This window comes from Filicampus tigris, chromosome 6 (assembly GCF_054856515.1).
Source record: "Filicampus tigris isolate MCC_2025a chromosome 6, RoL_Ftig_1.0, whole genome shotgun sequence".
NCBI classification, from domain to species: Eukaryota; Metazoa; Chordata; class Actinopteri; order Syngnathiformes; family Syngnathidae; genus Filicampus; species Filicampus tigris.
Genome location: NC_141222.1, coordinates 11,986,876 through 12,013,520, shown reverse-complemented (window position 1 = coordinate 12,013,520; position 26,645 = coordinate 11,986,876). Strand labels below are relative to the sequence as shown.

The window sequence follows — 26,645 nt, the reverse complement described above, 5'->3', positions numbered from 1 at the left end:
TGGCATCTTGTACAAAAGCTTGTCTTGACCGGCTTCTGATCTTCAACAATTATTATTAAAGATATGTAAATTGGCTACATCTCCCATTGTGTCGCACGGTTCTCTGTCAGTTTTCAATAAGCTATAGGGGGGGCCAATATGGAACAAATACATCCAAATATCAACTCAGTGAACCTCACTAAGTCATTTTAAAACCAAGCTTAAAACATGTTTGAAAAGTTATGTTATTTGCTATGTATAGATAAATAAATACAAAGACAAATAAAAATAAAATACCTGACGAAAAAGTGACGTTGACGGTGCGTTGGCGGTCATGAAGTCATCCGCGTAGGACACGTTACAAATGTTTACCCTTGACATGCTATGAGAGCTGTCAAGTTCCTTCTCTTTTATTTACATATTCATTTTTTTGCTAACCATAGTTAAATAATCCACCCAAGAAAAGTGTAAACACACGGGTCCCCCTTTATGCACGGACTTATGTATGATTTATCATCATAATTATGCAAGTCCGTGGCCGTGTGTAGAAGACTGACTGACTGACGGCTATGACGGCTATGACACAACACTCTGATGGACTATTTTTGTTGTGGTATGGCAAGTTTTAAAATAATTAAAAACAAACTTAGAGGCATTAGATGGGGCCGGAGAACAATGCTTTCTCAAAATATCACTTCAATAATATTATACTGTCAGGTCATACAGTTTTAACATAAGTCGGGCCGAAACCTGTCCTAATTTGGGCAATTTTGCTACGATTCCCCCAAAGGACAGCGATATATGACACGTTTTTTTGTTTTCTTTTTACCGCATACTTGCCTTTTAAACAACATTTGACAGGCATTTTTAAAATTCTTCTCGGTACTGTATGAGCACAGTGCGCAGTCATAAAAGGGGAAAACATTTTTCTGTGCCAATAAGTTTTATGTCGTTGTGCCAAGTGATCAAAACTGATATACAGATATTTTTTTGTTTTTACTGTCGTACTGAGGTAGATTTCATTCTGTACTTTTATTTTACTATTTACATTTAATGAAGTACAAGAGCTGAATCAATCAGTACTTATACTTATACCAGATTCATTTGCGCATCTGTAGTGCAGAGTGTGAGCGATCCTTCTTTTGCCATCTCCCTGGGGTCCAGTAATAAATGAAGTGTTGTGGATGAACATCAGGACACGCCCACACTGCGTTCCCACATTTGTTCCCTCTACTTCCTGAAAGACTCCCAATTGGCTATTTTTAAAGGGGAAGAAACACATGTGCGTGTCAGAAAGCGATGAGTCATAACCGTCGTTTGCACAGAGGAAATAATGTTCGCTAAAATATTCTTATGAATATGATATTGAAAATATAGTGTGGGTTTTGTTTTGTTATAAAAGGCACAACGGCACATTATCGGGGAAGCGCAGCACCACTGGGACAGCCTGAATCTTCCCCTTTAACTCAGCCAGTTCCTCCGCCATGTCGCTACTATCGGCATAACACAACAGCAGGACTCACCTAACTTCTAACCTCACGCCCGTCTCCCGATCTGTCTGCTGCAACACTTTAAACGCGTCTTTCCCTGCCATGCCCCGCATCGCCTCGCTGCTACCCGCCCTGCTGTTCGTCCACTTTTCGGGCCTGAGCCGGGGCTACTTCCCCGAGGAGCGCTGGAGCCCCGAGTCCCCTCTCCTCGCCCCACGGGTGGTTGTCGCGCTCATCTGCCGCAACTCTGCGCACTCGTTGCCGCTCTTCCTCGGAGCCTTGGAGCGCCTCCGCTACCCCAAGGACCGCATTGCTTTGTGGTAAGTGTCGCTACTGCAAAGTCACCGTTATAACATTTGCACCGAATAACAGACGTATTTAAACAGGTAAGTGATCATGAAGTCTAACGAAGAGTTTCCAACATGAAATAACATCTGTTTTAGTAAACATCCTTATTTTAGTCTCATTCTATCTAGTATACTCTGACAATAACTGCCGGTATGTTACATATTTACATCGTTGGTGCTTTAATTTATGCATGTATTGGCTAACAAGAAGTGAGAATCATCTCGGGAGTGATGCAAGGGAAAGGAGTAGGTAGGCAGGGCCCGTTGCGCTAGTCGAGTCGTGTCTGTGAAAAGTTCCATTCAGTTCGGGATCTTCTCTCATTCCCCCTCGCAGCCCCCCCCCTCCGCCCTCTGTCCCAGCCCCTCTTTTCCTGCCACATCTTTAGACTCGACTGGAAACACCGCCTCACTCTTCTGCACTCCACAGTCATGGCACAAAAGCTGTAAAAGATTTAGTACCTTGTATCTCAGTCAGAGGTGGCAAAAGTTCCCACACTCTATACGCAAGTAGAAGTACAGATACTTGTATCATACGAAAGAAAGACCATGGTAAAGGTTTTATTGATTGAACTCCTGTACTCAAGTAAAACATTGCAGACGGTAATGTACTTCAGAACAAAGTTAAAAAAAACAACAAAAAAAAACCCCAACACGTTTATACTGAGGGTCACTGATGGTGTAGTGGTAAAATTCCCTCTTTTATTCAGATTCGGAATTAGCGCAAAACAATAATCTAGAAAAGATTTGTTGACCATTGTTATTATTGTAGTTGACAACACCAAACAATTCTTGTAATTAAGGACATAGATGGGGACTATTGTGCTTCTCCGAATCTGTTGCCTTTGTCATTAATGTTCCCCGGTCCCTGTTTTTTATCTGTCTTACAAACCCCAAGACCTCAATCAGTCAAGATCCCAACCGCGTCAACTTTACTTCTCTATATTCACATCTTTTTTACTTCATACATACCTGTCAACTCTGGGCTGAGCTGAATCTTACAAAAATTGTCATTTGCCCGTACATTTCTGTATATAATCTTACACAGTATCTATTTTTAATCTTACACAGTAGTTATCGCTCAGCGGGAGAGGTGGGGGAAACGGAACGGATATTTCTATATAGAATCTTACACAGTGTTTATCGCTCAACGATGGGGGCAGGGGGGCGGGGACTTTGCTCGTGAAAGTCGGCCGAAGTTTGCAGTCGGAATCGCTAACGGACGCTCCGGATTAGAGCCGAAATGGGCAAGATGAGATCGGTCTAACAAAAAACGATTTTTTTTTTCCCATAAAAAAATTGTTATACGGCGTACACAATTTGAAATGATCAAAAAACGTATAAAATACGGGGAAAACGTACATGCTGACAGGTATGTTCATATCATAATCTACAGAGTTTGAAAAAAAGTAATTCGCCTTTTTGACAAAGTAAGGAGTAAAGTACAGTAAGTAAGTAAGTATTCAAACGTAGGGAGTAAAAAATAAATAAATATTGATATAAAATACAGATACTTCCTCCATACTTTGCTACTTCACACCACTGATCCCAGTAAGTTCCCTCAATTTTATCCATTCTCAGTTTTACAGACTTGTATTATATCTGCAGCTTACTTCCTCTTGTTTTGATCATGTGCCAGTAGACCTGCTTTTTGGAGATTAAAGTAATCTTTTCATCTGCATTCACATTTGACAGGTTAGATTATATTTTGGCACCCATGTGGTTTAGCAAAGCAACGGTGCGTCAACAGCGTCAAGCAGACTAGAGTGTGGTTAGAATAACGGAGTGTTTTTGAACTAAATTTAGGCACAAGTAAATATATTGTTCAATCAAGTGGGAGGGAGGGCTGTCTCCTTTGAATGTTGAATTTAGGATAAAACCAGCATGCATTCATCTGTTTCCTTGGGTTCTGGCCAAACGTTTAGGATTTATATTTCCATGTGGCAGTTTGAGCACAGCTCTTTGTCTGTGTTCTCTGTTAAAGACCTTCTAGAAAGTTTCAAAACATGAACTCAGTGGCCCTAGCCACCTGTCAATACCTGCAGCTATCAACCTGACAGTGAAAGATGAAGCACCCTGGCAAGCAGCCTCATATAAACATGCATGTCAATTTGGTGTTCTGTATGGACTTGCAGGATAGAGAGTAACCTTCCATAAAGCTTACAGTCTCGCCTACCTCGGGTCTCTGCTTTTGTTTAGGTCTGCTTTTGTTGCTATTTCAACAATGCCACATACACTGGCGAGAAGCTTGATATCAGTTCAGTGGCGCATCCAACTTTTAATTGTCCTATAATAGTTCAGATTCCGAATTCCTACAGCCTACATTCTTGGGAAAATGTGTCTCTAAAGTCACATAAAGACAATATCAAATGCCCTTTTTTTTATTGTGTGTGTTTTTTAATTTTAGCTTTGCACTTTCTTGGACTTTTTGTGGCTTTTTTGTTCGCACATTTTCCAAAAGAAGGACTGGGGACGTTCACATTGTACAGTGGATAACTTCTTTTGGCATTTTTTAAAAAGAATGATAAAGTGAGACACATGAGGCGCATCTGCTTCTGACTCACCTTTATGTGATTTATTTAATTGTACTTCAAGTCCTTGTAAAAGGAAAATTGACATTTCAGTCTAACACAGCACGCAGAAGAGTGTTTAACCGTCCTACAGCTGAAAGGTGAGCTCTATTTTTCATGACTTTGGAACCTGATTTTGTGTACTAGGCCATTTTTAAAAATTTATTCAAGTTTGGCAGGCTTGTTAACAATACTCTTCTGTATTGTGTCAAATTTGCATTCAAAGGCATTTTTCTCTACAACATCTCTGAGGTGATTTGTTTGTTTGGTTGTGTGTTGGCTGGATTATGCATAATGTACCTCAAATTTTCCAACCATCCATTCATTTTCTCTTCTGCATATCCTCACTAGGGACTGACTTTGGGCAAGAGCAGACCTGTCCCCAGACCTCAGACTTCAGGGGGGCGCCTGAAATGCATGGGGGGCGGTCAATTCTTTTTATTACCCTCCAAACAACTGCGTGAATACGTGCCTCGAATGCAACTGTGCAACTTTTACAGATTCTTTGAGAGACACACTAGCTTTTTAATCATGTCTGACTTCAGACAGGACCTCTCACAAACAATGTTGTGTCATGTTTGTTTCATGCACTGAGCACGACAAGCGCAAAACCTCGCTCTCGTTAGGAGTCTCCCTCTTCTTTTTCTTTCTTTGGGAAATAAAATACCTCCAATTAATGGTGGATGATTTCTTTTTTTTTTTAAACATTAAATCCGTTGAATATTGTCTTGCTGCCCTCCTGCGGATGATTTTCGTCGACTGGCTTGAGTTGGCGTATCACAGCCAACATGAAATGAGGTTTGTCATTGGCTGGGCTTAGTGTTGCATTCACAGGCAGGTGCAAGTGAGTTGTACATGGAGTCTTGAGAAGGGAAAATGTATATTAATGATTTTGAGATATTAGTATCATGAAAACCTTCATTGTCATAATGTGGTAAATGTCATAATTTTTTCCACAAATCTATTCTATATTATTTGCCGGTCCAATGTGTGGGTGTTCTTTATACAACCAGATAAGCGGTTTGGATAATGGATGGATATCCAGTATAAGGTGTTGAAAATGCTTTGCTCTCTTTGATGACGTAATGTTAATGACTGAACAAACATGCCGTTTTTTAGGGCAACTTGGTGGGTGGGCAAGGCCCCCTATGGCTTGCCCGTTGGTACGGGTGTGTGCCAGAGGCACCTGTGGTGCAATCAACAGACAGACTGGTACACATATTTCCAGGTTGTGTCCCTGTTGTCATGGATATACAGTAGACTAGAGCAGGCTTACATACGTGCCTGCATGGCAATCATGTTGGCAGGGCGACGTTCCCATCAAAGGTTATGGAAAGCATTAGTTTAGCATCACAGTAGGCATGCAGGTTTTTAAAATATATTTATTTACAATAGTTATGTACTGTGGTATTTTTTTTGTTTTGTTTGATTGTAGAGTAGTGCATCGAGAGTTTGTTTTTCGGTCAAAAAATCAGGCTGACATGTCTTACAATGTATGCAGAAGGCTTCGCTTGAATGATTGTCATTCTAGTGTTCCAAATACAGACATGTATTGTACTGGATCTCATTAGACTGTGCAGTTGTGCTCCACTTGATCTGATCCACTGCTGTTTGGATGGTTCCAGGTTCAAGGGAAAGACACGTAGACATTAGTGAGCGCATGAGAACACGAAAATGGCAGTGCTCTGAAGTGGTCGCATGCAAGTGCTAAGACAGCACTTGAATGTGAGAACACAACACATAGATGGCAAAGTAACCACCTGCGGCATGCTGTCCGTCAAGAGCTACATGATGCCGTAGGGTGTAAATCCATTTTCTCTCATACCGACACATGCCATGTGTCGCTCTTTGCCTTTGCCATCATGCTCAAAGATTAGTTTTGATAACGCAGACAGCATGCAAGCCGCTTCCCCTCCTCCTCCTCCTCAGTCTTTGTCTGTGCACCAAAGCTCACTTTGATGATACATAGCTATGCCTTAGTCAACAAAGCTACAGAGCCTGAGGAAACTCATCATGTGATGACAACATTATCAATCTGATCTGTTTTGTCGGAGTAGGCTTTTAATGTTAGTGAAAAACAATTACTGCACTTGTAATTAAGTATCTTGTACTTAAAAGTCCTTGTGATGATATCCAGTATGTATGTAATTCATGCTGTAAAGCCGCATTGTTGAATACGCTTTAATTTTGCATTCTGAATCTCTTTGATTTTCATAGAAAATTCAATTCTGCTTGTGCAATTTGAATTTCAATTGCAATTCTGCTTCATGTTTGCCACCAATTCAAAAATTGATGTGTAATTTAAGGCTCATTCTCAATTAATTCTGAATTACATACTGCCCTGCTCTCCTCTTTATGTATTGCAAATTGAGCTTTGAGTGGGATTGCACGAGTACAGTAGTGACCGGTAAGCAAAGGTGTTTTCTCTTAATATTGATATTCGTACGGACATTCACTTTGAGATACTGTATTAATGTGCATCACTGACATGAGAGTCTTTTGTTCTTTTACACTTTTTGCAACTGGTTGTGTCCAATCCTCAAGTTATTGTAATACATATAGATGGAGCAGGACAGCAAACAATAGAGGCGCCCCGGGCATTTGTGTGCCAGACTAATGAGGTGATTATTTTGCACTACTGTGATTGATACGGTGCTCCAGATTCAGTCATTGAACCATTGCAGCCAAATTATATCACCGTAGAATCCTTTTTATGAAGACCATATTTTATAAGGAGACATTTTAATTAGGCATCTACACCTCTGCTGTTCCAATATATTTAATCAATGTAACCCATCAAAGTGCTTGGTGTTATGTGCGCCCTTCATTGAAAAGAGTGTCTCTGTCCCTCATCCTGCCACAGGGTGGCGACAGATCACAACATAGATAACACCACCGCGGTCCTTCGAGAGTGGCTCATCAAGGTGCAGAATGACTATCACTATGTGGAGTGGAGACCAGATGAGGGATCCAGGTAATTGTGCGTGTGTGTGTGTGAGCGTGTGTGTGTGTGTGTGCGCATGTGAATGTGGGTATGTGAGCGAGCGACCCAGACACTGTGTTTCAGCTCTTAACACCAGTGCCATCTGTGCTCCTCTTAGTGCCTTTGAGGACGAGGTGGGGCCCAAACACTGGAATAATCTTCGTTATGAACACGTAATGAAGCTTCGTCAGGGGGCTTTGGACACAGCCCGTGAGGTCTGGGCTGACTACCTCCTGGTATGTTTTAATCAATCAGCATCCTGATCGAGCTGCTTCTGTTATGTACTATCACGAGGGCATTTAAATGAAGTGATGATACGAACATGTATGAAAAAAAACTAAGTCGAACTGAAACGGTTTCAATTTTAATGGCGAGTTAAAGCTTTCTGTTAATTGCAAAATCGACCGAAATGGTCAAACACCCGCGATATGTCCCTGTGAAACATGAGCCACAGTGCATTTAGACATATTTTATTCACCCACTTTGCGTTTGGACATTTCAATGGAGGAGGTGGAGGTAACAGAGATGTTTGGCAGCGCATGATAAAGCTTACATCCTGTTGCTATGGTTACCTGTGTCGAAATGCACATTTGTTTTCCCTGGGAGAGCTCCTTGCATATTCGACATGGTTCCCAGCCAGACACACTTGCAGCCAGCTCGGTTGTTTAAGAACTCACAGAAGATCCAAGAGCAAAGCATTGTGTTGAGCCGTAGCATCGTGCTCTTTTCTTTGCTGACAGCTGGCCGACTGTGACAACCTGCTCACCAACCCAGATGTGTTGTGGAAACTAATGACAGAAAACAAGACCATTGTTGCCCCAATGTTGGAGTCCAGAGCTGCATACTCCAACTTCTGGTGCGGCATGACCTCACAGGTAATGTTGATGGTCCTTTGTGAGCCATTCACACTGTACAGGTATATGACATCCACTTGACATGTTCTTTAAAATGTGAAAGATTGCTCTCATATACCCTACCTCTGTAAAATATATAATTTCACTAATATTCTCCAGTGAAATACAATTGAAATAGATTATTTCAAATAATAAAACATTCAAAGTTACATACCATTTAGGTGGCTATCGTCAGTAATCATTTTACTTGTTTGATAATCGACAAGTTAATAATTTAGCACATTTAGATTGTATTTAATTGTCTACTGCTTTCTGTGTAGCAGGTGCTTAAAAAGTGTTTTTGGTAAGAGGCGTGTGTGTATGTGTCACCGATCGGTGTATTTTGATTACGTCAAGCTGTGCTTTTATGCTGCAATCGGTTACCCACATTTGGAGGAGACATTAATATGAACTATGGCTGTCCGATCGGATTTATTTGTATATTTATTTTTTTAAGATTTACACTGCCATGACGCATACCCAAATTGTGCCCTTTCAGGGCACAATGTAGGAATCGTGTCAGTGTAGTTTCAGCATTAGTGGACAGTCTACACCCCCCAGATATTTGTGATATAAAAAGTAGACTTAAAAAAACACTTTCCCACATGTGTTTGAAATATTTTGTTGTGATCCAATGTAACCAAGGTTAAAGTTTTTGGCAAGTACATTTAGTGCACAGAGAACAATACTCATCACCCAAAAAACGCCATAACTACAGTGACAACATGGTGATGGCCACAAAATGTTTTCAGGCGTTTTTTCTTCAGCTGAATGTGTCCTTTGACAAGGTAGAATAAATTAGGAATTGTTGGAAATACCAGTCAGTGTTAGCAGAAAACCTTCAATCATTTGCTTAGGAGCAAACACAATGTCAGTTAAAGCATATTAGAGCATCTGAAATTAGTTTGTGGTTCATTAGAGACACTTAGTGGGGAAGTCAACTCAAACATTTTTTTTCAAGAATATGCGACCCTTGTGAGGATAAGCGGTACAGATAATGGATGGATGGATGTTCTATGCAGGCCCACTAGTTGAAAGACGGCATTCTGCTTAGTATTGCGTTTGTGGAATATGAGTTAAGCAGCAAAATCCACCCATTTTTGTCCATCTCAGGGGCGGCCATTTTGTCACTTTCTGTAAAGGACATCACAGTTGCTCAGGGCTCATGTAACAACCAGTCATGGCTCAGCTTCAGAAAACAGGTGAACGGTGATTAGTCATTGGCTGAGCCCTGAGCCCTGAGCAGTTGTGTCATTTTCACTTGACAGCAAGTGACAAAATGGCCACCCCCTGAGATGTCTAAAAAGGGGTGGATTTTGCTGCTTAACTCATATTCCACAAACGCAATATTAATCAGAATGCCGTGTTTAAACGAGTTGAGGCACATAGAACATATTATTGTAAAGTAATTTTTTGGTTGACCTCCTTTTAAAATGGTGGCAGGTACAAAGTATGTGCTGACTTCATTTAACCTGACTGGTCAATTCTGAACACAGCTGCATTCCAGTTATAAGAGAATGTGCACACTTTTGCAACCGCATTTTCTCAGTTTCTCAAAAATCAATTGACTTGAACAGGTTGTTGGTCACATGACTGTTGGAAAACGTTTTGAAATGATTTATCTTGGTCCAGTTTTTTGATGTCACAAAAACATGAACACGGGTGTGCAGACATTTGCAATCAACTGTTATAAGCACTGTTCCTCCACTCTTTGTGGTGGACAGCGGAAAGAATATGGAACATCCTATCTCCATTCCCAGATGATGACAAGTGAGCATTAAAACGTTTGTCAAGGCATGCTTTAAGATTCAGCTCTTGTATGGAATGGGATTGGATTTTCTAAGTGTATCAAAATGTATCATATGTTGCATGCAAATGCTGTATGTTTATTGCCGGTTTCTTGCGAGGTGATTTCACACGATACTTGCCAGCGTTTTTGTACAGTATGCATGTGAGACTTGAGGCTCGTCTGCACATAAATAAATTATGCGCGCTAGCAATAAGAGGAGTCAGGAAGGAGAAATGCTTCGACACTGGGCGTGAGTCTGAATTCCAAACATAGGAATCTCCTCGGTAGTTCCGAAGCAGATGTTGGGCTGGAGCAAAGGAAATTATGGTGACAGTCTACAAAAACGTATGAATTGTAATTCTGATGGTGTACTTTCCTCCATACAGTACAAGTGCTTCGCAGCATTCACACCAATAACAGAATCTTGATTATTTAATCTGTGTAATCATATGTGGTTTTAGAACCAAAACCAGTTTGTTTGGCATGCTTGGTGAATGAGTGCAACCATTTTGGCAGGGCTACTACAAGCGAACGCCAGCCTACATACCGATCAGGAAACATGAGCGTCTTGGCTGTTTTGCCGTACCGATGGTCCACTCGACGTACTTGGTGGACTTGCGCAAGGAAGCCTCTCGTCAGTTGGCTTTTTACCCGCCGCACTCGGAGTACTCCTGGGCCCTTGATGATGTCATCGTCTTTGCTTACTCTGCTCGCATGGCAGGTGAGATGAATTGGGGGGGGGGGGGGTGTTGTACTGTTGTGTGATTTTGCATCGACTGTGATCTTCTGCCATTGTCAGATGTTCAGATGTACGTGTGCAACAAAGAAACCTATGGATACTTTCCCGTGCCTATGCGTTCCCACGCTACTTTGTTGGATGAGGCAGAGAGCTTCTTGCACACTCATCTTGAGATCATGGGTGAGTTCATTGTCAAATTGTAAAACAAGAAGGCGCGTATATGAAAAGGCAACACAACATATTGTATAGCGGGTTTGATTTTGCTAGTAAAATAGTTCTAGTCAGTCTTTTTCTCCAGTTTGAAACATTGGCTGACACTTATAGAAAATAATAAATTATGCATTATGTACAACAGAAAGTATGTCTACTCTGTAGCGATGGGATTCAACTGAGAATCCAGTGAGTCTTTTTGATTGAGTTTTTACTCCTACTGAAAAAACATTTGGTAACCACAGCGCAGTGTAGTCATTATCTTTCATATGCCACACAATATGAAGTCATCCATAGAGGAAGGAACACAAACACGCCATGAAAAATGATTGCTTAGTTTGTCTGGGCACGACATTTGGCGCTGTGGGCAGCATTTTGGGAGCCTCTGATTCATTGCACATTCTCTTTGTAAACCTATGCCATCTTCTTTCAAAGTGAAAAATCCTCCGCTGGAATATTCCAGCTTCCTCACGCTTCCTCCCAAGCAGCCAAACAAGATTGGCTTTGATGAGGTACAGTCTTGTCTCTCTCACGCTCTCTTCTAAACACACAGGGCTGAGCGCAAATGTGAGGTTTTGCAATTGTGTGCACGCAGGTGTTCATGATAAATCTGGTGCGGAGAACTGACCGGCGCGAGCGCATGCTAAGAACATTGCACGAGATGGAACTCAGCTGTAAAATTATTGCCGCTGTGGATGGCAAGTACGTTTCGTCTCCTGTGTCGTCGTTTGACGTGCAGAATGCGTACTCTATTGTTTCAAGGAGGCGGGGCTAAGCGTGTACCAGTCAAATTACTAAATGATCATGACATGAATTTAACACTTGAAAAGACCTGCGCATACAACATTAGTGTGTATGACCTTGTAACTTTATTATGTGCACCTGCTGTCAAATAAGTTATGCAGATAAGAGATATTATTTACCATATGGCTTATTGCCACCATAATTGGAGTCATAGCTTACAGTATACTGTATTATGCCCCTCTCTAAATAATACAGGAAATGTTAATGTGATGTATTATGCATCGCATTTCTACACCCCTGCAATAATAAACCTTTAAATGAATACTTTAAGTATCAATCGGAAAGCTAGAGATTGCTTATATTGGCTCTTATTAGATATTGCAGTTCTATCTATCTGTTTGTGTCAGCAACAATTCCCTATGCAACAATCTCATCGATGTATTGTTCCTATTGCTAATCTCCTTGGTTATCTCTTCTTCATTCGTCAGGGCTCTGAACAAGAGTGACATCGAGTCCATGGGGATTAAAATGCTGCCCGGGTACAAAGACCCATATCATGGCCGACCTCTCACCAAGGGTGAACTGGGTTGTTTCCTCTCTCATTACAACATCTGGAAGGAGGTGAGTGAGAGTTCCGTAGTTACATTCATTTAACAGTTATTACAGCACCTTGCATCAGCAGGCGTGAAAAATGTGGTTTTGTGTTTAGGAATGCCGTCAATGTTGAGTAGCTTTATTTCCCCACCAATTTAGTCAAAACCTACGCAGTTTTCAGGTACACCAAATAAAAAAACAAATCACCAAAGTTTGAAGCGATTTCAATGTCTGGAAAATGTAACAATTTTTTTCACATCTGTCTTGCTGCTCCCGATACGTTTTTTTAGCTGGAGAACAAGACATTTTGATAAATATTGCGTTTGTGGAATAAGAGTTAATCCAATTGTTTTTAGCCATCTCAGGGGGCGGCCATTTTGTCACTTCTATCGACTGAAAATGACATCAAAACTACTCAGGGCTCAGGTAACGACAAATCATGGCTGACCTGTTTTCTGAAGCTGAGCCATGATTGGTCGTTATCTGAGCCTTGAGCATCTGTGGCGTCATTTTCAGTTGACAGAAGTGACAAAATGGCTGCCCCTTGTGATGTCTAAAAAGGGGTGGATTGCGCTGCTTAACTCATATTTCTTAAACACAATATTAATCAGAATGCCATGTTTCAACTAGTGGGCCTGCTGGGAGCATATTCTTGAAAAAATATTTGGGTTGATTTCCCTATAAGTATATATTTTGTGTTTAAAATGCCAATGATGCTATGCATAATTTTGCTTGTTTGTAGCAAACCACAATCCCGCCTAGTTCAATTCATATAAACACATCATTTACAAAGTCTGCAAGGTGCTGGTAAAATAGTCTCACAACTGAGAATATTTATTATGTGTGTATTTTTCAATGTTAAAAATCCCTACCTGACTGTTACATCTAGCTTTGAAATAAAAATACAAGAGAAGCGTCTACCATTGAGCGTGTGCGTGCGTGCAGATAGTGGATCGCGGCCTGAACACTTCCTTGGTCATTGAGGACGACCTGCGCTTTGAGGTGTTCTTTAAACGTCGTCTCCAGGCGTTGCTGCAGGAGGTGACAACACATAATCTTGACTGGGATCTCATGTGAGTCACTGCAATGAAAACTCAGTGTTAACAATAGAGAGGATTATTTCTCCCTTATACAAAGAAATCCTTCCATCTGTCATCCGCTGTTTCCTCGACATCCGCGACCAGACATTAAAGTCGCATTCGTAGGCAGCACAATAATAATCGAAGGAATTATTTTCTATCTGAATGAAACTCGCTGGTGTGAAGAGCTTCTCTGATATGCTGTATAATTGTCTTCCTTACCTTGCTCCCGCAGTTATATTGGACGCAAGCGAATGCAGGTGGATCATCCAGAGAAGTCAGTACCAAATGTTCACAATCTGGTGGAGGCTGACTACTCATACTGGACTTTAGGCTACATGCTGTCCTTGCAAGGAGCCCAAAAGCTCCTCAAGGCTGAGCCTCTGAAAAAGATGCTTCCTGTTGATGAGTTCCTTCCTGTCATGTTTGACAAACATCCTGTGTGAGTACAATCCTTCTCTCTCCTGTTTTTTTGTGTTTAGCCTCTGCCAAAGATGGAGTCGCCCTTTTTGAGGGCCGCCATGAGCCAATTTGCGGTGGCCCTGTCAGAGCCGATGCTTGCCACATATATTCGTGATATAATATGCTAGATTTCAATGGTTATTTAATATTTAGCATCTTTTTTTTACCGTATTATTTGACCATTTGAGAAAATATGACTTCTATGTAGCGCTCTTTTTTGGCTCCAATGGTGGGAGAACATGCCGGTCTAACCTGGCAGACCCAAATGTATTATAAGATTCTGCTTGGAACATCTGACCCTTGTCAGAAGGAGTTTTGATTCTCACCTCCAGCAGGACTTCGCCCACGTCCTGAAGGCGGCGTGGTACATAGTCCGAGTGGACCATATTCTCCCCCCTCCTCATTTTTTTTCCATTGTATACTGACATTTGAGTTTCAGATCAAAAGATAAATATGAGACAAACATTCAGAATTCCAGCTTTTATCTCATGATATTTTCATTTAGATATGTTAACTCAGGATAGGGCACTTTTTCTTTGATGCAATCCACTGAGCAAAAGTATTGGAATAGACACTATTAACTTAACCTCAAATGAATACCATTTAATATTTGGTGGCATAACCCTTACTTGCAACACCTGCATCAAGCCTGCGACCCATTGACCCCTCTTTCACTTGAAATGCTTTTCCAGGCCTTTACTGCAGCCTCTCTCACTTCTTTGTTTCTGGAAGATTATCCGTTCAGGCTCCTCCTCAGGAGGTGAAATGCATGCTCTTTTGGGTTGAGGTCTGGTGATTGACTTGGCCAGTCTAAGACCTTCCACTTTTTAAGTCCTTTGTCGTGTTGGCACTTTGTTTTGGGTCAGTGTCTTATGCATGATGAAGCTTCTTCTGATTAGCTTGGATTCATTTTTCTGTAAATTGCCCAACAATATTGTTTTCGAGACTTTAGCATTCATTTTGCTGCTACCATCATGAGTTGCATCATCAAATAACAATTGGACCCTTGGCGCTGAAGCCAGAGGGCTGCAATCTTACGATCCCACTGTTACTGACAACTTCTGTTCGTTTTTTATTGAAAACACTGTTGTCAGTGCGTGTACGCTAGGATCCTTTATTGGAGTAATGAAAGCCCTTGTTAGACTGGGTCTCTTTGGCATATATGATTAAACTTCCCTTCTCTGACACTCTTGGCACACTTATTAGTTGACATCAGTTAAGACCATGAAGTCGCACATAGTCACACGAGCGGGGCAGAGTCGGCCCCTTGTGGGTGAGCGGCCAAGAGTAGGGATCCTGGGGGAGGGGGTGAGACCTTCTCCCGCTATGTCGGCATCAGTAAATAAGGCCGTGAGGGGGACTGAAGGATTTGTCCTATATTGGAATTAGGCTGGTAATTACAGACTCTAGATGGGTGACTTAATATTAGCCAATATGTTAGCCATATGTTGATCACACGGTAAAATGCATTACACATTTATGGCCATCACACACAAACAGCAAAATGTCTTCACACATGAGCATGCATATAACAATCAATAGTAAGGGACGTCACGGTATCCGGAGGATTCAGTCACTACTAATCATGAACGGTCGGCTCGTGTGTTTCAAAATCCTCTCATTCCAAAACATTGCTCGCCATTGAACGGTACTGTGTTTGTAGCGCATGGAAATTTTACAGTCTATGGTGTAGCGAGCGGTTAAGCTATATCTACGTCACGTCCGGTGGCTAGAGCCACAATTCCTTGAGCTTGCATGAGGTTCGGAAACACTCGGAATGAGTAATTAAAACCTATTTTCTAATGGATCTGTGGTTGACAACTTGCAGGAAGTGACTTAATAATAAAACATATTACCAATGAGAATATGAATTTTAACAGACTCTGAAAAATGTTTGCACCATGACCTTTAATAGAGGTTGATCTTTCTCACCACATCCATAACATTTTATTCCAAACCTTTTGTGGCTCATTACTTTGCAAAATCCAATCTGGCTTTCCGATTTTTTGGTTTTTTTGTTTTTGCTGATGAGTGCTTTGCATCTTGTGGTATGGCCTGTATATTTCTTAACTGGAAATCTGATTGCGATACCTTCATCCCTGACCTGTGGAGGTTGGCGATGATGGCGTTTTATTTTTCTAGTGCTGCCTCCTTTTGTGTAGAAGTGTCCCTTGGAAACTTTTCAAATCTGCTTTTGTTGTCATCTTTTCCCTCTTTAGTTTAGACTACATGGAGCACTTTGAAGATCGGAACCTCCGTGCGTTCTCTGCAGAGCCGCTTCTGGTGTATCCGACCCACTACACAGGAGACGCAGGCTACATCAGTGACACGGAGACCTCAGTAGTCTGGAACAATGAAACAACAAAGACTGATTGGGACAGAGCCAAGTCCAGGAAAACTCAGGAGCAGGTGGAGCTAAGTCTCGAGGCACAGAACTCTGATGTACTACAATCTGAGCTGGAGAACTGGAGTGCGCGGGATGAATTATGATGCCATCGGAGAACACTCTGTTACACACACTGAGCAGGTTGACATAATGTACAGCAGAACAAAGCTGTGATAGTGGGAAGAATGTAGAAGAGGCTAGATAGATAGACACAGGTCCAGTGAGATTTTTACCATCACTTAAGATTTCTTTTAAAGGAGGAGGTTAGATTTACATTTCAAACAACTCTTGAAGAGTCACTTAGAATCAGTGTATCGTTCGTTCTCTCCATTTTCAAATAGAAATCAAAAGTCAAAGAATGAAAAAGTGACTGATTATTTTGTTATTTGTTAATTGTATTGCAATACAAAAAAACACAAACAATTCCTAATGTTCAATTTTAGGCTCAAATCTAAAATATGAAATGTAAACATGTTCCACATGACTTCATTTGAAATTGTTATTTGATTGGTGCGTCTTACGTGAGCCAGAATCAGGTGTGGTGGTATCAGGCACTAATAGGGTAGCTAGTTTGCCGCCATTATCAGCCTGGACCAAGACACCATCCATTATATTATTCATCAGCCATGTCATGTCTAGAATGAATGTATAATTTGTTGTTTTCACTTTTATACAAAAGGTTTATTTAAAAAATGGGTAACCTAAATACTTTGTATATCATTAAAAACATCCATCCATTCGTCTTCTACTGCTTTTCCGTAGTCGGGGGCAGAGGCTGCTGCTTAAACCGGGAAGCCCAGACTCCCCTCTGCCCGGCCACTTCGTCCAGCTCTTTAGGGATCAAAAACATCCATCCATTCGTCTTCTACTGCTTTTCCGTAGTCGGGGGCAGAGGCTGCAGCTTAAACCGGGAAGCCCATACTCCCCTCTGCCCGGCCACTTCGTCCAGCTCTTTAGGAATCCCATGACGTCCTCAGGCCAACCGAGAGACATAGACAATCCAGCATGTCCTGGGTCGTCCCCGGGGCCTCCTCCCAATGGGACAGGCCCTAAACACCTCACCACGGAGGCGTCCAACAGGCATCCTTATGAGATGCCCGAGCCACCTCATCTGGTTCCTCTCAATGCGGAGGAGCAGCGGCTCGACTCCGAGTCCCTCCCGAATGACCGAGCTTCACACCCTATCGCTCAGGGAGAGCCCGGGCACCCTGCGGAGGAAACTCACCTCAGCCGCCTGTATGTTTGGGGTCAGGTACCCCATAGTCCTGGATCAGCCCACACAAGTCCCCCCAGGGGACACTGTCAAATGCTCTAAGTCCACAATAATAGACTAGTGAGCGGATTCCCATGCACCCTCGATTACCATGCTGAGGGTGTCGAGCTGGTCCACTGTTCCACAGACAGGAGGAAAATCACACTGCTCCTCCTGAATCTGAGATTCGACCTCCCTGCAGACACTCGTCTTCAGCACCCCTGAATAGAAATGTGGCGAGGAGTGTAATTCCCCCCCGTAGGTGGAACATACCCTGTCCATGCGATGTTGCAGAGGAGTGTCAAGCAGGACAGCCCCACAACATCCAGAGCCTTGAGAAACTCCGAGCGCCTCTCATCCAGTCCCCAGGGCCCAGCCACCAATGTTCCCTCTAAGCTGCACGCATGAGCAATTGCTCATTGCTCTCACTCTCTCAGTGCACAGCAAATGTGTGCAGCGCATAAGGAAAAAACAAACAAAAAAAAAACATGAGCTGTATTTAATTAAAATGTTTTAGTTGGCACGTGATTGAAGGCACGGAAAAGAAAAATGCAACAAGCAAAAAAAAAAAAAGACTGAAATGCAAGGTGAGCACCTGTCGTGTAGTCATTGTCACATGAACCTTGCTCTCCGGAGAAACCACCCCATGTTAATTTTAACCGCACAGGGCTGGGTCTCTGACAGGCTGAAAACAAGCAAAATGAATTGTGATGCGCTTGACAACATGGCAACAGCAGGCACCACGGCGGTGTCCAGCGTTTGCGTTGTCCAGTCGTCTAGCAATCCGCTCATAACCCATCAAGGGCAAGGGCCTCGATGCTGAGTGAATGTCTCTGCACAATTGAAGCATGCGATGCACATTATGTGTCAATGGTCAATACCTTGTGCAATTCAGTTCTGGCAGCTTTGAGCTGCCTTTGTCGCCAGCACACGAGCTGATCGAATGATCACACTTTTCAGTCCAGGGCCGTAGCTAGTCATTTGGAGGACCAAAGCAGACATAGCCACAGCCCCCCACCCCCCTGTATTTCAGTTCAATTTTTACAAAAGGTGAGCTCTACAATTTGGCCACTTTGTTCTGCTTTTTAAATCTGTTGCAATGATCTGACATCCAAAGTTAGTCTAGCATTACCACCAAAGATTTTGAATATTAATCTTTAGCATATTTTGAAAAGTATAATTTTAACAATCTTCTCTTATTTCCCGAGCTAGGAAAAGTCCTTAAAGTCAACCCCCAAATTTTCTCGACTATAATATGTGCCTCCACTAGTCTAAACACGGCATTCTGATTAATATTGCATTTGTGGAATATGAGTTAAGCAGCAAAATCCACCGGGAGCACCCACAGCCGGAGCACGCTGGAGGCTGCCTGCCGCTGTTAAAGGGACAGTATGAAAAGTGTTTTGATTTTTCAATGCTCATCCATTTTAAAAACACACTATTAATTTCAATAATATGCAAAAAAAAAAGTATGTTCTATCACATCAACGTACATTTGTAAAACATAATCGTAGGTCTAGTAATTGCGATTTATATGACATAGCCTCCCCTACAGGAGGCTGCCATGTCCGCTGCCATCTTTGTGCTACGGATTCCCGAAGGAGACAAACTTAGCAAATGTAGTTCCTCAGCATCTTCATACACATCAGGATTCGCCCCATCCCCATTTTTAAAACGTTTGATTGGATTGAAAATAGAAATATCCAAATAGTCGGTCACTTTTGAATGTTTTTGTAATTTTCCAATTACAATTGAAAATGAAAAGGAGGAATGATACATGGCTTTTCAAGCAGCTTTTGTTTTATTTATTGCATCCCCCGTCGGTCCAGATGGAATCAGACTGAAAGATGTTAAATCAGCCTTCTTTCAAATATACAGGTAGTATGTGTTTCTCTGTAACTGAGTGAAGATTACCTTGAAATGGCAAACAACAACTTCATACTAATAAACTGTAGCATACTTTGAGACAGGAGTTGGTACAAAAAAGGTTCCTTGGTTGATGTCAATCACATTCAAGTTGTCTGCAGTGTTTTGTCCTATGTGTTTCCTCCATCACCACCTTGCTTGCCTCAGCTGTGTGGAGTTCAAAGACCAATGACTGTAAAATTGGCCCATAAAAATAATCATTGATTATATTGACACTTGGTGCTCGTTTTGACAGCTTAGTTGGGAGCCACTAGTTCTTCTTCTCTTGGCACCAACTAATCATTGTTTTATTTATTATGCATTTATAACGTCACTTATCATACTTATTTTGTCACTAGTGAATGTACGTCTGTTCTTTTGTATTAAATATACAACACAACTGTACTTTTGTTTTGTTTTTCCCCTCACCAGCGTTTTAATGACGTGAATTGTTGCACATTGTTTGAAAATGGAAACAAACTCATCAATGCGTTTCTTAATGTGTCAGTTGTTTGCAAATTGTGCTCTTCTTCGATCCGAAAATATTTGATATACTCTCGTTGTGTTGATATTTTCTTTGTTGTTTTGGAAGGCGGGCCTACCTAGACAGAGAACCACTCCATCAAACCGCCTCGGTTGTGATGATGTCAAAATGATCTGCACCCAGTAGAGGAATCTCTTTTAATTAGTGCCTGCTGGTGCATGGCTGCGAGCACACAGGTGACTGCATGCTGCAGTCGGCCTCCATTACTTCTCGTCCTCCACTGTGCTTCGGGCCAGGGTCTCCTATAGTCACTGTTCACTTGTGATGTATGACTGTGCAAGATCCTGTACACTTTCACAATATTTTGAGTTTTGCAGTGAACAAAATGGATGTGTAGTCCACAACCTATCGGGGGAGTTTGTGTTCACTGTGTGTGTTTATGCATCCACGTGCAACTGCAGAGGTTTGTGTGAGCCAGACTAATCCTATTAGATCGCTCTCTCCTCACCTCTATATTTAACTCACCCCTTTCTCTGAGATTAACGCAGGTTATTTTTCTGCAAAAGGCTCCACAGATCAATAGTGGCTTTTCAGCAGTGGCACTCGCTGAGGTTTAATAGAACTGCGCCCCAATCAAGCTATCGACTCACTCAGTTCATTTACGCGACGCTCCGCATCTTGCCTGTCACATCATCTTGATACCAGGATGCATAAAGAATCGTTGTTATGCTTGGAGGGATAAATGACTGACATTGGTAATTAGTGAAACGGCGCATAGCACTGTGGCAATGCGAGGGGATTGTGTCTCACTTTCCGTTAAAATGTCTATTTTGCCCTTAGTTTTGTCCTCACTCTGCCACCCAGTTCATCCCCTTCCTTCATCCTTGTCGTCCTCTCTTCTTCTGTCGAAGTAACAAGATTGCCACTCCTGAGCCGGCATTTTTAGGGCCTACACAATGACCTCTGCTCTGCTTAATAAATGACAGCATGGACACACCCACTGTAACACACTTGTAAGCTCCATCTGTAAATCCTGCTGTCGCTTGAATTCAAAGCACCAAGTGAAGAGACGAAGCAGCGACGGTGCCACTGAAAGGGAAAAATGATAATGAACTGAAGTGAAAGGGAACAAGGCCGAGGAGGAGAGTCAACAAATCAAAGATGAATACAAAGGCTTGGAGGAGAAAGTTGGCATACATTTGAGACGAGGAGTTTCAAGGTGAGGTAAATTACTTGTGCTGTATTCAGCTGCCACCACACGTACAAAGATTGATTGCCTATTAAATTAGCTATTAACCAAACAAGGCAGTGGCGCTAGTATATCAGAGCAGGATCAATGAGCTTCAAAAAGTGAACCGGATGATTGCGAAATTACTTTTCCAAATGTAGGATTTAAGCTTTGACCTCTCTGAGTCTTACTGTAAATCCCCTTTTCCAGGCAACGTCCAGCTTCCAACATATTTCTCCTCTATCAGCCTCGGATGTTTCAGCGTGCAGTTGTAGTCCCGAATAGATCAGCTGAAAGCAGGAGAGCCAAATCTAAATTGTGAGGTTATCGCTGTCAATTCACAGCCTGCAGTGACTCCTGCGACACTCAAAGAGAGGCTGGCCGAGATAGATAAAGTACATTTCGGAGACGTCGGACCCAACTTTATTTCAACATCAGAGGAGTATTTCTTGTTTCATCCGTCCACGCCAAAATCCCAATTCCAAAAGGCTACCTGGGCCATGGCCCGCTATATACTGAAGACCGTTATGTATTATGCATCAACAATACAATTACAACGTGCTATATGCTGTCGCGCAAATAGTAAGTATAGCATTTCATTCGATTCTTCTTCTTTGGGGTGTGGGTCTTTATTGAAGAAGCAATTTTACCTGTAAGTTTTCTTACCTACTGATACTGAGATGTATTGTGGGATTTATATTACGTCTGTATGTTAATATTCTGGTTTGCTATATAAGCAACATGAAAGGAAAAAAATATTTCTCACCCACAATGATGTGGTGCATTTCCACACTACTGCAATGTACCATTTTAAGAATTTACAATTGTTTATTAAATACTTACTATTGATGTTAATACTTCAAACATACTAAATTAGTAATAAGGAGTTACAAAGCCCTTGTTCACAATGTGGCAAGTTCAACCTATACTATTGACAACTGCAATCTACATAGTCGAAACTGAAAGTGGCCCACTATATGGCAAATATTATTTTATATTCTTTTGTTGTGTATTTTAATGTACTTTTCTTAGTTTATAAATGTGTTAAAGGTCTTGGGCCATCTTATTTATCTGACTTGCTTTTATCATACCAACCCTCGCGGATCCTGATGTCCTCTGGCGCCGGTCTTTTAATTATTCCAAGGGCGCGTATCAAAACGTATGGCGAGGCTGAATTCGGCCATTTTGGTCCTCAACTTTGGAATAGCCTGCCAGAGGACGTCAGGTCCGCAGAGACTGTTGATATTTTTAAGAGGAAGCTCAAGACACACCTTTTTAGTTTGGCTTTTAACTAATTTTAACTAATTTATCTTTTCTTTTGATTGAGGATTATTCTTATCTTATCTTACTGATTTTAGTTCTTAGACTATACTACTGTTTTGTCTTTTAGTTTTGTTGTTCTCTGTTGTTGTTAGCTTTTAGCTCCAGTGTTTCCTCATGGATGGGCTTCCGAGTTGGGGCGGTGGCTGCCCTTCCCGCGGGGGCCGTCATCGCAGGGGCTCCTTGGGTGACCGGGGGCCTCTACACTTTGTGTGGGGTCCGCCTGTCTAATCCGGGCCGGGATCTCTGTGGTGGTGGCGCCCCTGTGGCCGTGGGCTGTCATTCCCATCAGCGTGGATGAGCTCCCCTTGGGTAGCCTTTCCTCATATGGTTTCTCTGTGCCTTGTCATGTCTTTCTAACACAGCTTATCAGGTTGTGTGCGTGTGTGTGTGTGTGTGTGCGGGTGTGTGTGTATATGTGAGTGCTGATGTACTGGTGGATATATGTCCTTTGGTTTGTTGGGAGGCAGGGCGCGAATGGGTCTTCTTTTTATGTTGTGTTTCGGATGTTTTACAGCACTTTGAGTTGCATTTTTATGTATGAAAAGTGCTATATAAATAAAATGTGATTGATTGATTGATTGATTGATATTGTTGCTGTTCATTGAAGCTTTATATAGGGGTAGCAAATGAATTAATTAGTAACCAATAAAGCAAGGTTAGAGGCCATTACAAGGTACCAATTTGTGTTTTTATCCTCATTCGGTGTGTACCAGTGTCCAGTACGTGTATGCTGCTGCAGGTGTTATGGGAATCCTGTACCTGGACTCAAATCTGAAATGATATTATATCACATGACACATACTGTATGTATCTGACTTTGGATATTCCCATGATAACAGCCAACATTACTGAATGCTGTATACCGCAATTGTAACAAGACATTTGCTCTCTCCGCAGGGGGATATTCTATCCTTCATTCCACCCTTTCTCTGCTTGTGTTCCATCATGGTGGACTTTTTCCTCAACCGAGTTCTGGTAGAGAACAACTGGGACCAGGATGAGCTCAACACTGAGCGGGAAATTGTTGGCATTCTGGAAAACCGCATCCTCATGCTGCTCTTTGCATGCGCCGAGTGCGACAAGTGCTGGGAGTTTGTGCCTGTTCTCAACGACTTTTTTAAACGACTGAAAGACCCAGCTTACATTGAATATCCGAGGCTGCTGGCGCTCATTTACATCAGGTCCCTGCCAACATCTTTGCTTGTTTATATGTCTTCAAACAAGATGAGCTCATGTGTATTCACTTGGTCATTTCCATCTCTCTTCAGCATGGACCAATCAGAGGAGCAGCAGGGAAGATTTCTCAAAGAGATGCACAAAAAGGTTCTGTTTTTGGCCTTTGAGGACCCATACAGGAAGTAAGCGGATGGGGGGTGGGAGACGAGGAATCATCTTTTTGAATTTTTACACTACATGGCGAACTAGTGTAGGTCTTTGGCTGTATACAGAATCATTTGCTCATTCCTTGCTCCCTTATTATTATGCAGTATAGATTTTGTTTGTATAGTGGACTTTATAATTCACTCATCAATCAAATGAAAAGTAGATTTAAAACACCACGTGCCTCTAATTACGTTGTTGTTGTTGTTGCACAATCACAACGCACCAGAACAACTGGTTGCTAACAACATTATTTTCAGCTGTGTGTATTTAAAAAATTCAAAGCACTTCAGGTGTCACCCACTATTTTGAAACTGTGAGCTACTTCTTTGTTACTGATTAATGTGTAATGCATGTTTGATACACACTTGTGAAATTACCTTTAAAGTGGAAGTCAAGGCAATTTTTTTTTTTCAAGAATATGTTCTCTGCAGGGCGGCACGGTGGTCGACTGGTTAGCTAGTCCGCCTCACAGTTCAGAGGCCGTGGGTTCGATCTCGGCTCCGGCCTCCCTGTGTGGAGTTTGCATGTTCTCCCCGTGCTTGCGTGGGTTTCCTCCGGGTACTCCGGTTTCCTCCCACATTCCAAAAACATGCATGGTAAGTTGATTGGACACTCTAAATTGCCCCTAGGTGTGATTGTGAGTGCGGATGTTTGTCTCTGTGTGCCCTGCGATTGGCTGGCAACCAATTCAGGGTGTCCCCTGCCTACTGCCCGAAGACAGCTGGGATAGGCTCCAGCACGCCCGCGACCCTTGTGAGGATAAGCGGTATGGATAATGAATGAATGAATGAATGTTCTCTGCAAGCCCACTAGTTGAAACAGGGCATTCTGATAAATATTGCGTTTGTGGAATATGAGTTAGGACGCAAATTTTTTTTAGCCATCTCAGGGTCGACCATTTTATCACTTGTTGTTGTGTCAATTTCAGTCGACAAAAGACAAAATGGCCACCCCCAGAGATGGCTAAAAACGACTGGATTTTGCTGCTTAACTTATATTCCACAAACGCAAAATTTATCAGAATGCCGTGTTTCAACTAATGGGCCTGCTAGGAACATATTCTTGAAAGAAATATGTTTGGGTTGTCGTCCGCTTTAAAAATGTTATGTTATTATCAAATATTACTGGTAATGACATTCCTTTGTATGAAATCATAGATAATGTTATTGATTTCTCACCATAAATTAAACAGATATACATCAATATCCAACACTTTCTTCGTCATCGGTTGGTCACTGCTTTTCAAGATGTATTGTAGGATTCATTGAGGGCACGGGCAAGGGAAAACGTATACCCAATACACATTCGAACAGCACAACAAAACGTCGAACTTATAGGACACTGTGTATTGGATAGGAGGTGAACGATTGTGATGTTGATTGTGATTAACTGTGACGATCGCAATTGTGATGTTAAAATTACACGCATGTTTAGGGAACTCCAGGCCAAGTTCAAGGTGAAAGATGTCCCCACCGTGGTGGTCCTTCGTCCAGATGGCTCCGTCCTGTCTCCAAATGCTGTACAGGACATTTATCGTTTCGGTTCCGAGTGTTTCCTCAACTGGCAAGAATCGTCTGAGCTGATTGAAAGAAGCTTCATGCTCAACGAGGAGTTTGACAACCTGAATATGCGCAGCGCCACCGATCCCGTGAGGAGGCTCAAATACAAGACAGAGGACGACAAGAGGAAAAAACGATGGTGGAGGTTGTGGGGTAGAGGGAAAGCTGACAATGAAGAAGGTGAAGGTGTGGGATACAAAGAGAAAGGAGGGCTGTAAAGGAACATGGAGATGACAAAAGAAAACACAAAAGAGGACTATAAATTCTCTCTAGAAAAGGCAAAGCTTATCCAGCTTTGTCCTTTTTATTTGTAGTTCTTTAAAAACAATACAAATCCACACGATTAATTGAGAAATATCCAACAGAAGATGGTTGCAGTATTTGAAATGAGCTTCTTTTGCATGGTACAATTCTATACTTTAAAGCAATGACTCCCAACCAGTGTACTGTGGCATATTAATGTACTGTAATTATCCAGTTTCATCTAACTGGAAAATGTTTTATTTACTATAAATAATGTATCTTTGTTCATCTCGCTATGCCAGTGACATACTAGCTAGATAGCAGAAGATACATAATTAACCTATGTATCCATTTATTGTTTAGTGCTGTGCTGTGAAATTACTTTCTAATATGTGCCTTGGTCCAATAAAGGTTGAAAAACACTACTTGTACTGAAAGTACAAAGTACTTACATAGCATTACCTTCTAATAAAGGTCTTATCCACAGTCTGGATCAGGAGTTAGTGGAGGTTACCTGACAATCTTAAACACACTTCAACCTGGGCCTGAGAGGAAACCAGGAGTTCAACCGACAAATACAATAGTTCACCCAGTCATAATATTTGAATACCCTGCGGTCCCCACTGTTGTGTACTCAGATGCATACTGCTTCCATTAAATGTTTCTTACTGCTGCAGTGCTGCTTGTGTGTATCATGACACTGGAATTTGGTGTTTCTGAGCCCCTCTACTGATTTTTGTTCCCTTCTTCACGTTCAATTAGATTTTTTGGCCTGATAACTGACCACTGACAATATGTGCTCGCTGGTATAAGGATATGTTTATTTCAGCTTGATCTGGTGTTCCTTGAAAAGTCGGCTCAAGCCTTATAGTCTACAAGGCTTGTAAGTTATAGATTGGGCAGGAAAGCGCTGATGTCCGGGGTACGAACGGAGGCTTGACTCCATCACACACTAAAAAGGACTCACTGTTGTTATTGTTGGTAGAGAGCAGTGTTCCAAGATGAG

At 41.9% G+C, this 26,645-nt stretch overlaps 2 protein-coding genes across 6 annotated transcripts; both read left to right on the top strand.

Annotated features, from left to right (window-relative positions):
* The first annotated feature begins 1,230 nt into the window (after positions 1-1,230).
* LOC147145835 (procollagen galactosyltransferase 1-like) lies at positions 1,231-19,824 on the top strand. 3 transcript variants are annotated; one of them, XM_086032577.1, is made up of 12 exons: positions 1,231-1,789; positions 7,247-7,357; positions 7,485-7,602; positions 8,107-8,241; positions 10,565-10,769; positions 10,848-10,967; positions 11,433-11,509; positions 11,593-11,699; positions 12,230-12,362; positions 13,281-13,408; positions 13,650-13,856; positions 16,096-19,824. In XM_086032577.1, exons 1-12 carry the CDS (start codon positions 1,572-1,574, stop codon positions 16,364-16,366), a joined length of 1,830 nt encoding a protein of 609 aa, XP_085888703.1. In that variant the 5' UTR covers positions 1,231-1,571; the 3' UTR covers positions 16,367-19,824. The 3 variants fall into 3 exon arrangements, with proteins under 3 accessions (XP_085888703.1, XP_085888705.1, XP_085888704.1); XM_086032579.1 differs by lacking the exon at positions 1,231-1,789 and adding an exon at positions 6,327-6,449; XM_086032578.1 differs by lacking the exon at positions 1,231-1,789 and adding an exon at positions 6,815-7,004.
* Positions 19,825-20,064: 240 nt separating this feature from the next.
* Positions 20,065-26,315, top strand: LOC147145834 (nucleoredoxin-like protein 1). 3 transcript variants are annotated; one of them, XM_086032583.1, is made up of 5 exons: positions 20,065-21,122; positions 22,547-22,763; positions 23,352-23,635; positions 23,723-23,812; positions 25,272-26,315. In XM_086032583.1, the coding sequence occupies exons 2-5, from the start codon at positions 22,749-22,751 to the stop codon at positions 25,612-25,614; spliced, it is 732 nt and encodes a 243-aa protein (XP_085888709.1). In that variant the 5' UTR covers positions 20,065-21,122; positions 22,547-22,748; the 3' UTR covers positions 25,615-26,315. The 3 variants fall into 3 exon arrangements, with proteins under 3 accessions (XP_085888709.1, XP_085888707.1, XP_085888708.1); XM_086032581.1 differs by having other exon boundaries at positions 23,352-23,812; XM_086032582.1 differs by lacking the exon at positions 22,547-22,763 and having other exon boundaries at positions 23,352-23,812.
* The last annotated feature ends 330 nt before the right edge of the window (positions 26,316-26,645 follow it).

What these genes read in the sequence shown, in the direction of transcription:
- LOC147145835 (XM_086032577.1), top strand. Translation starts at nt 1,572, where the DNA reads ATGCCCCGCATCGCCTCGCTGCTACCCGCCCTGCTGTTCGTCCACTTT. An exon ending in ATTGCCGCTGTGGATGGCAA is followed by an intron (nt 11,700 to 12,229) that starts GTACGTTTCGTC and finishes TTCATTCGTCAG; the next exon opens with GGCTCTGAACAAGAGTGACA. An exon ending in ATTACAACATCTGGAAGGAG is followed by an intron (nt 12,363 to 13,280) that starts GTGAGTGAGAGT and finishes GCGTGCGTGCAG; the next exon opens with ATAGTGGATCGCGGCCTGAA.
- LOC147145834 (XM_086032581.1), top strand. An exon ending in TTTGAGGACCCATACAGGAA is followed by an intron (nt 23,813 to 25,271) that starts GTAAGCGGATGG and finishes ACGCATGTTTAG; the next exon opens with GGAACTCCAGGCCAAGTTCA.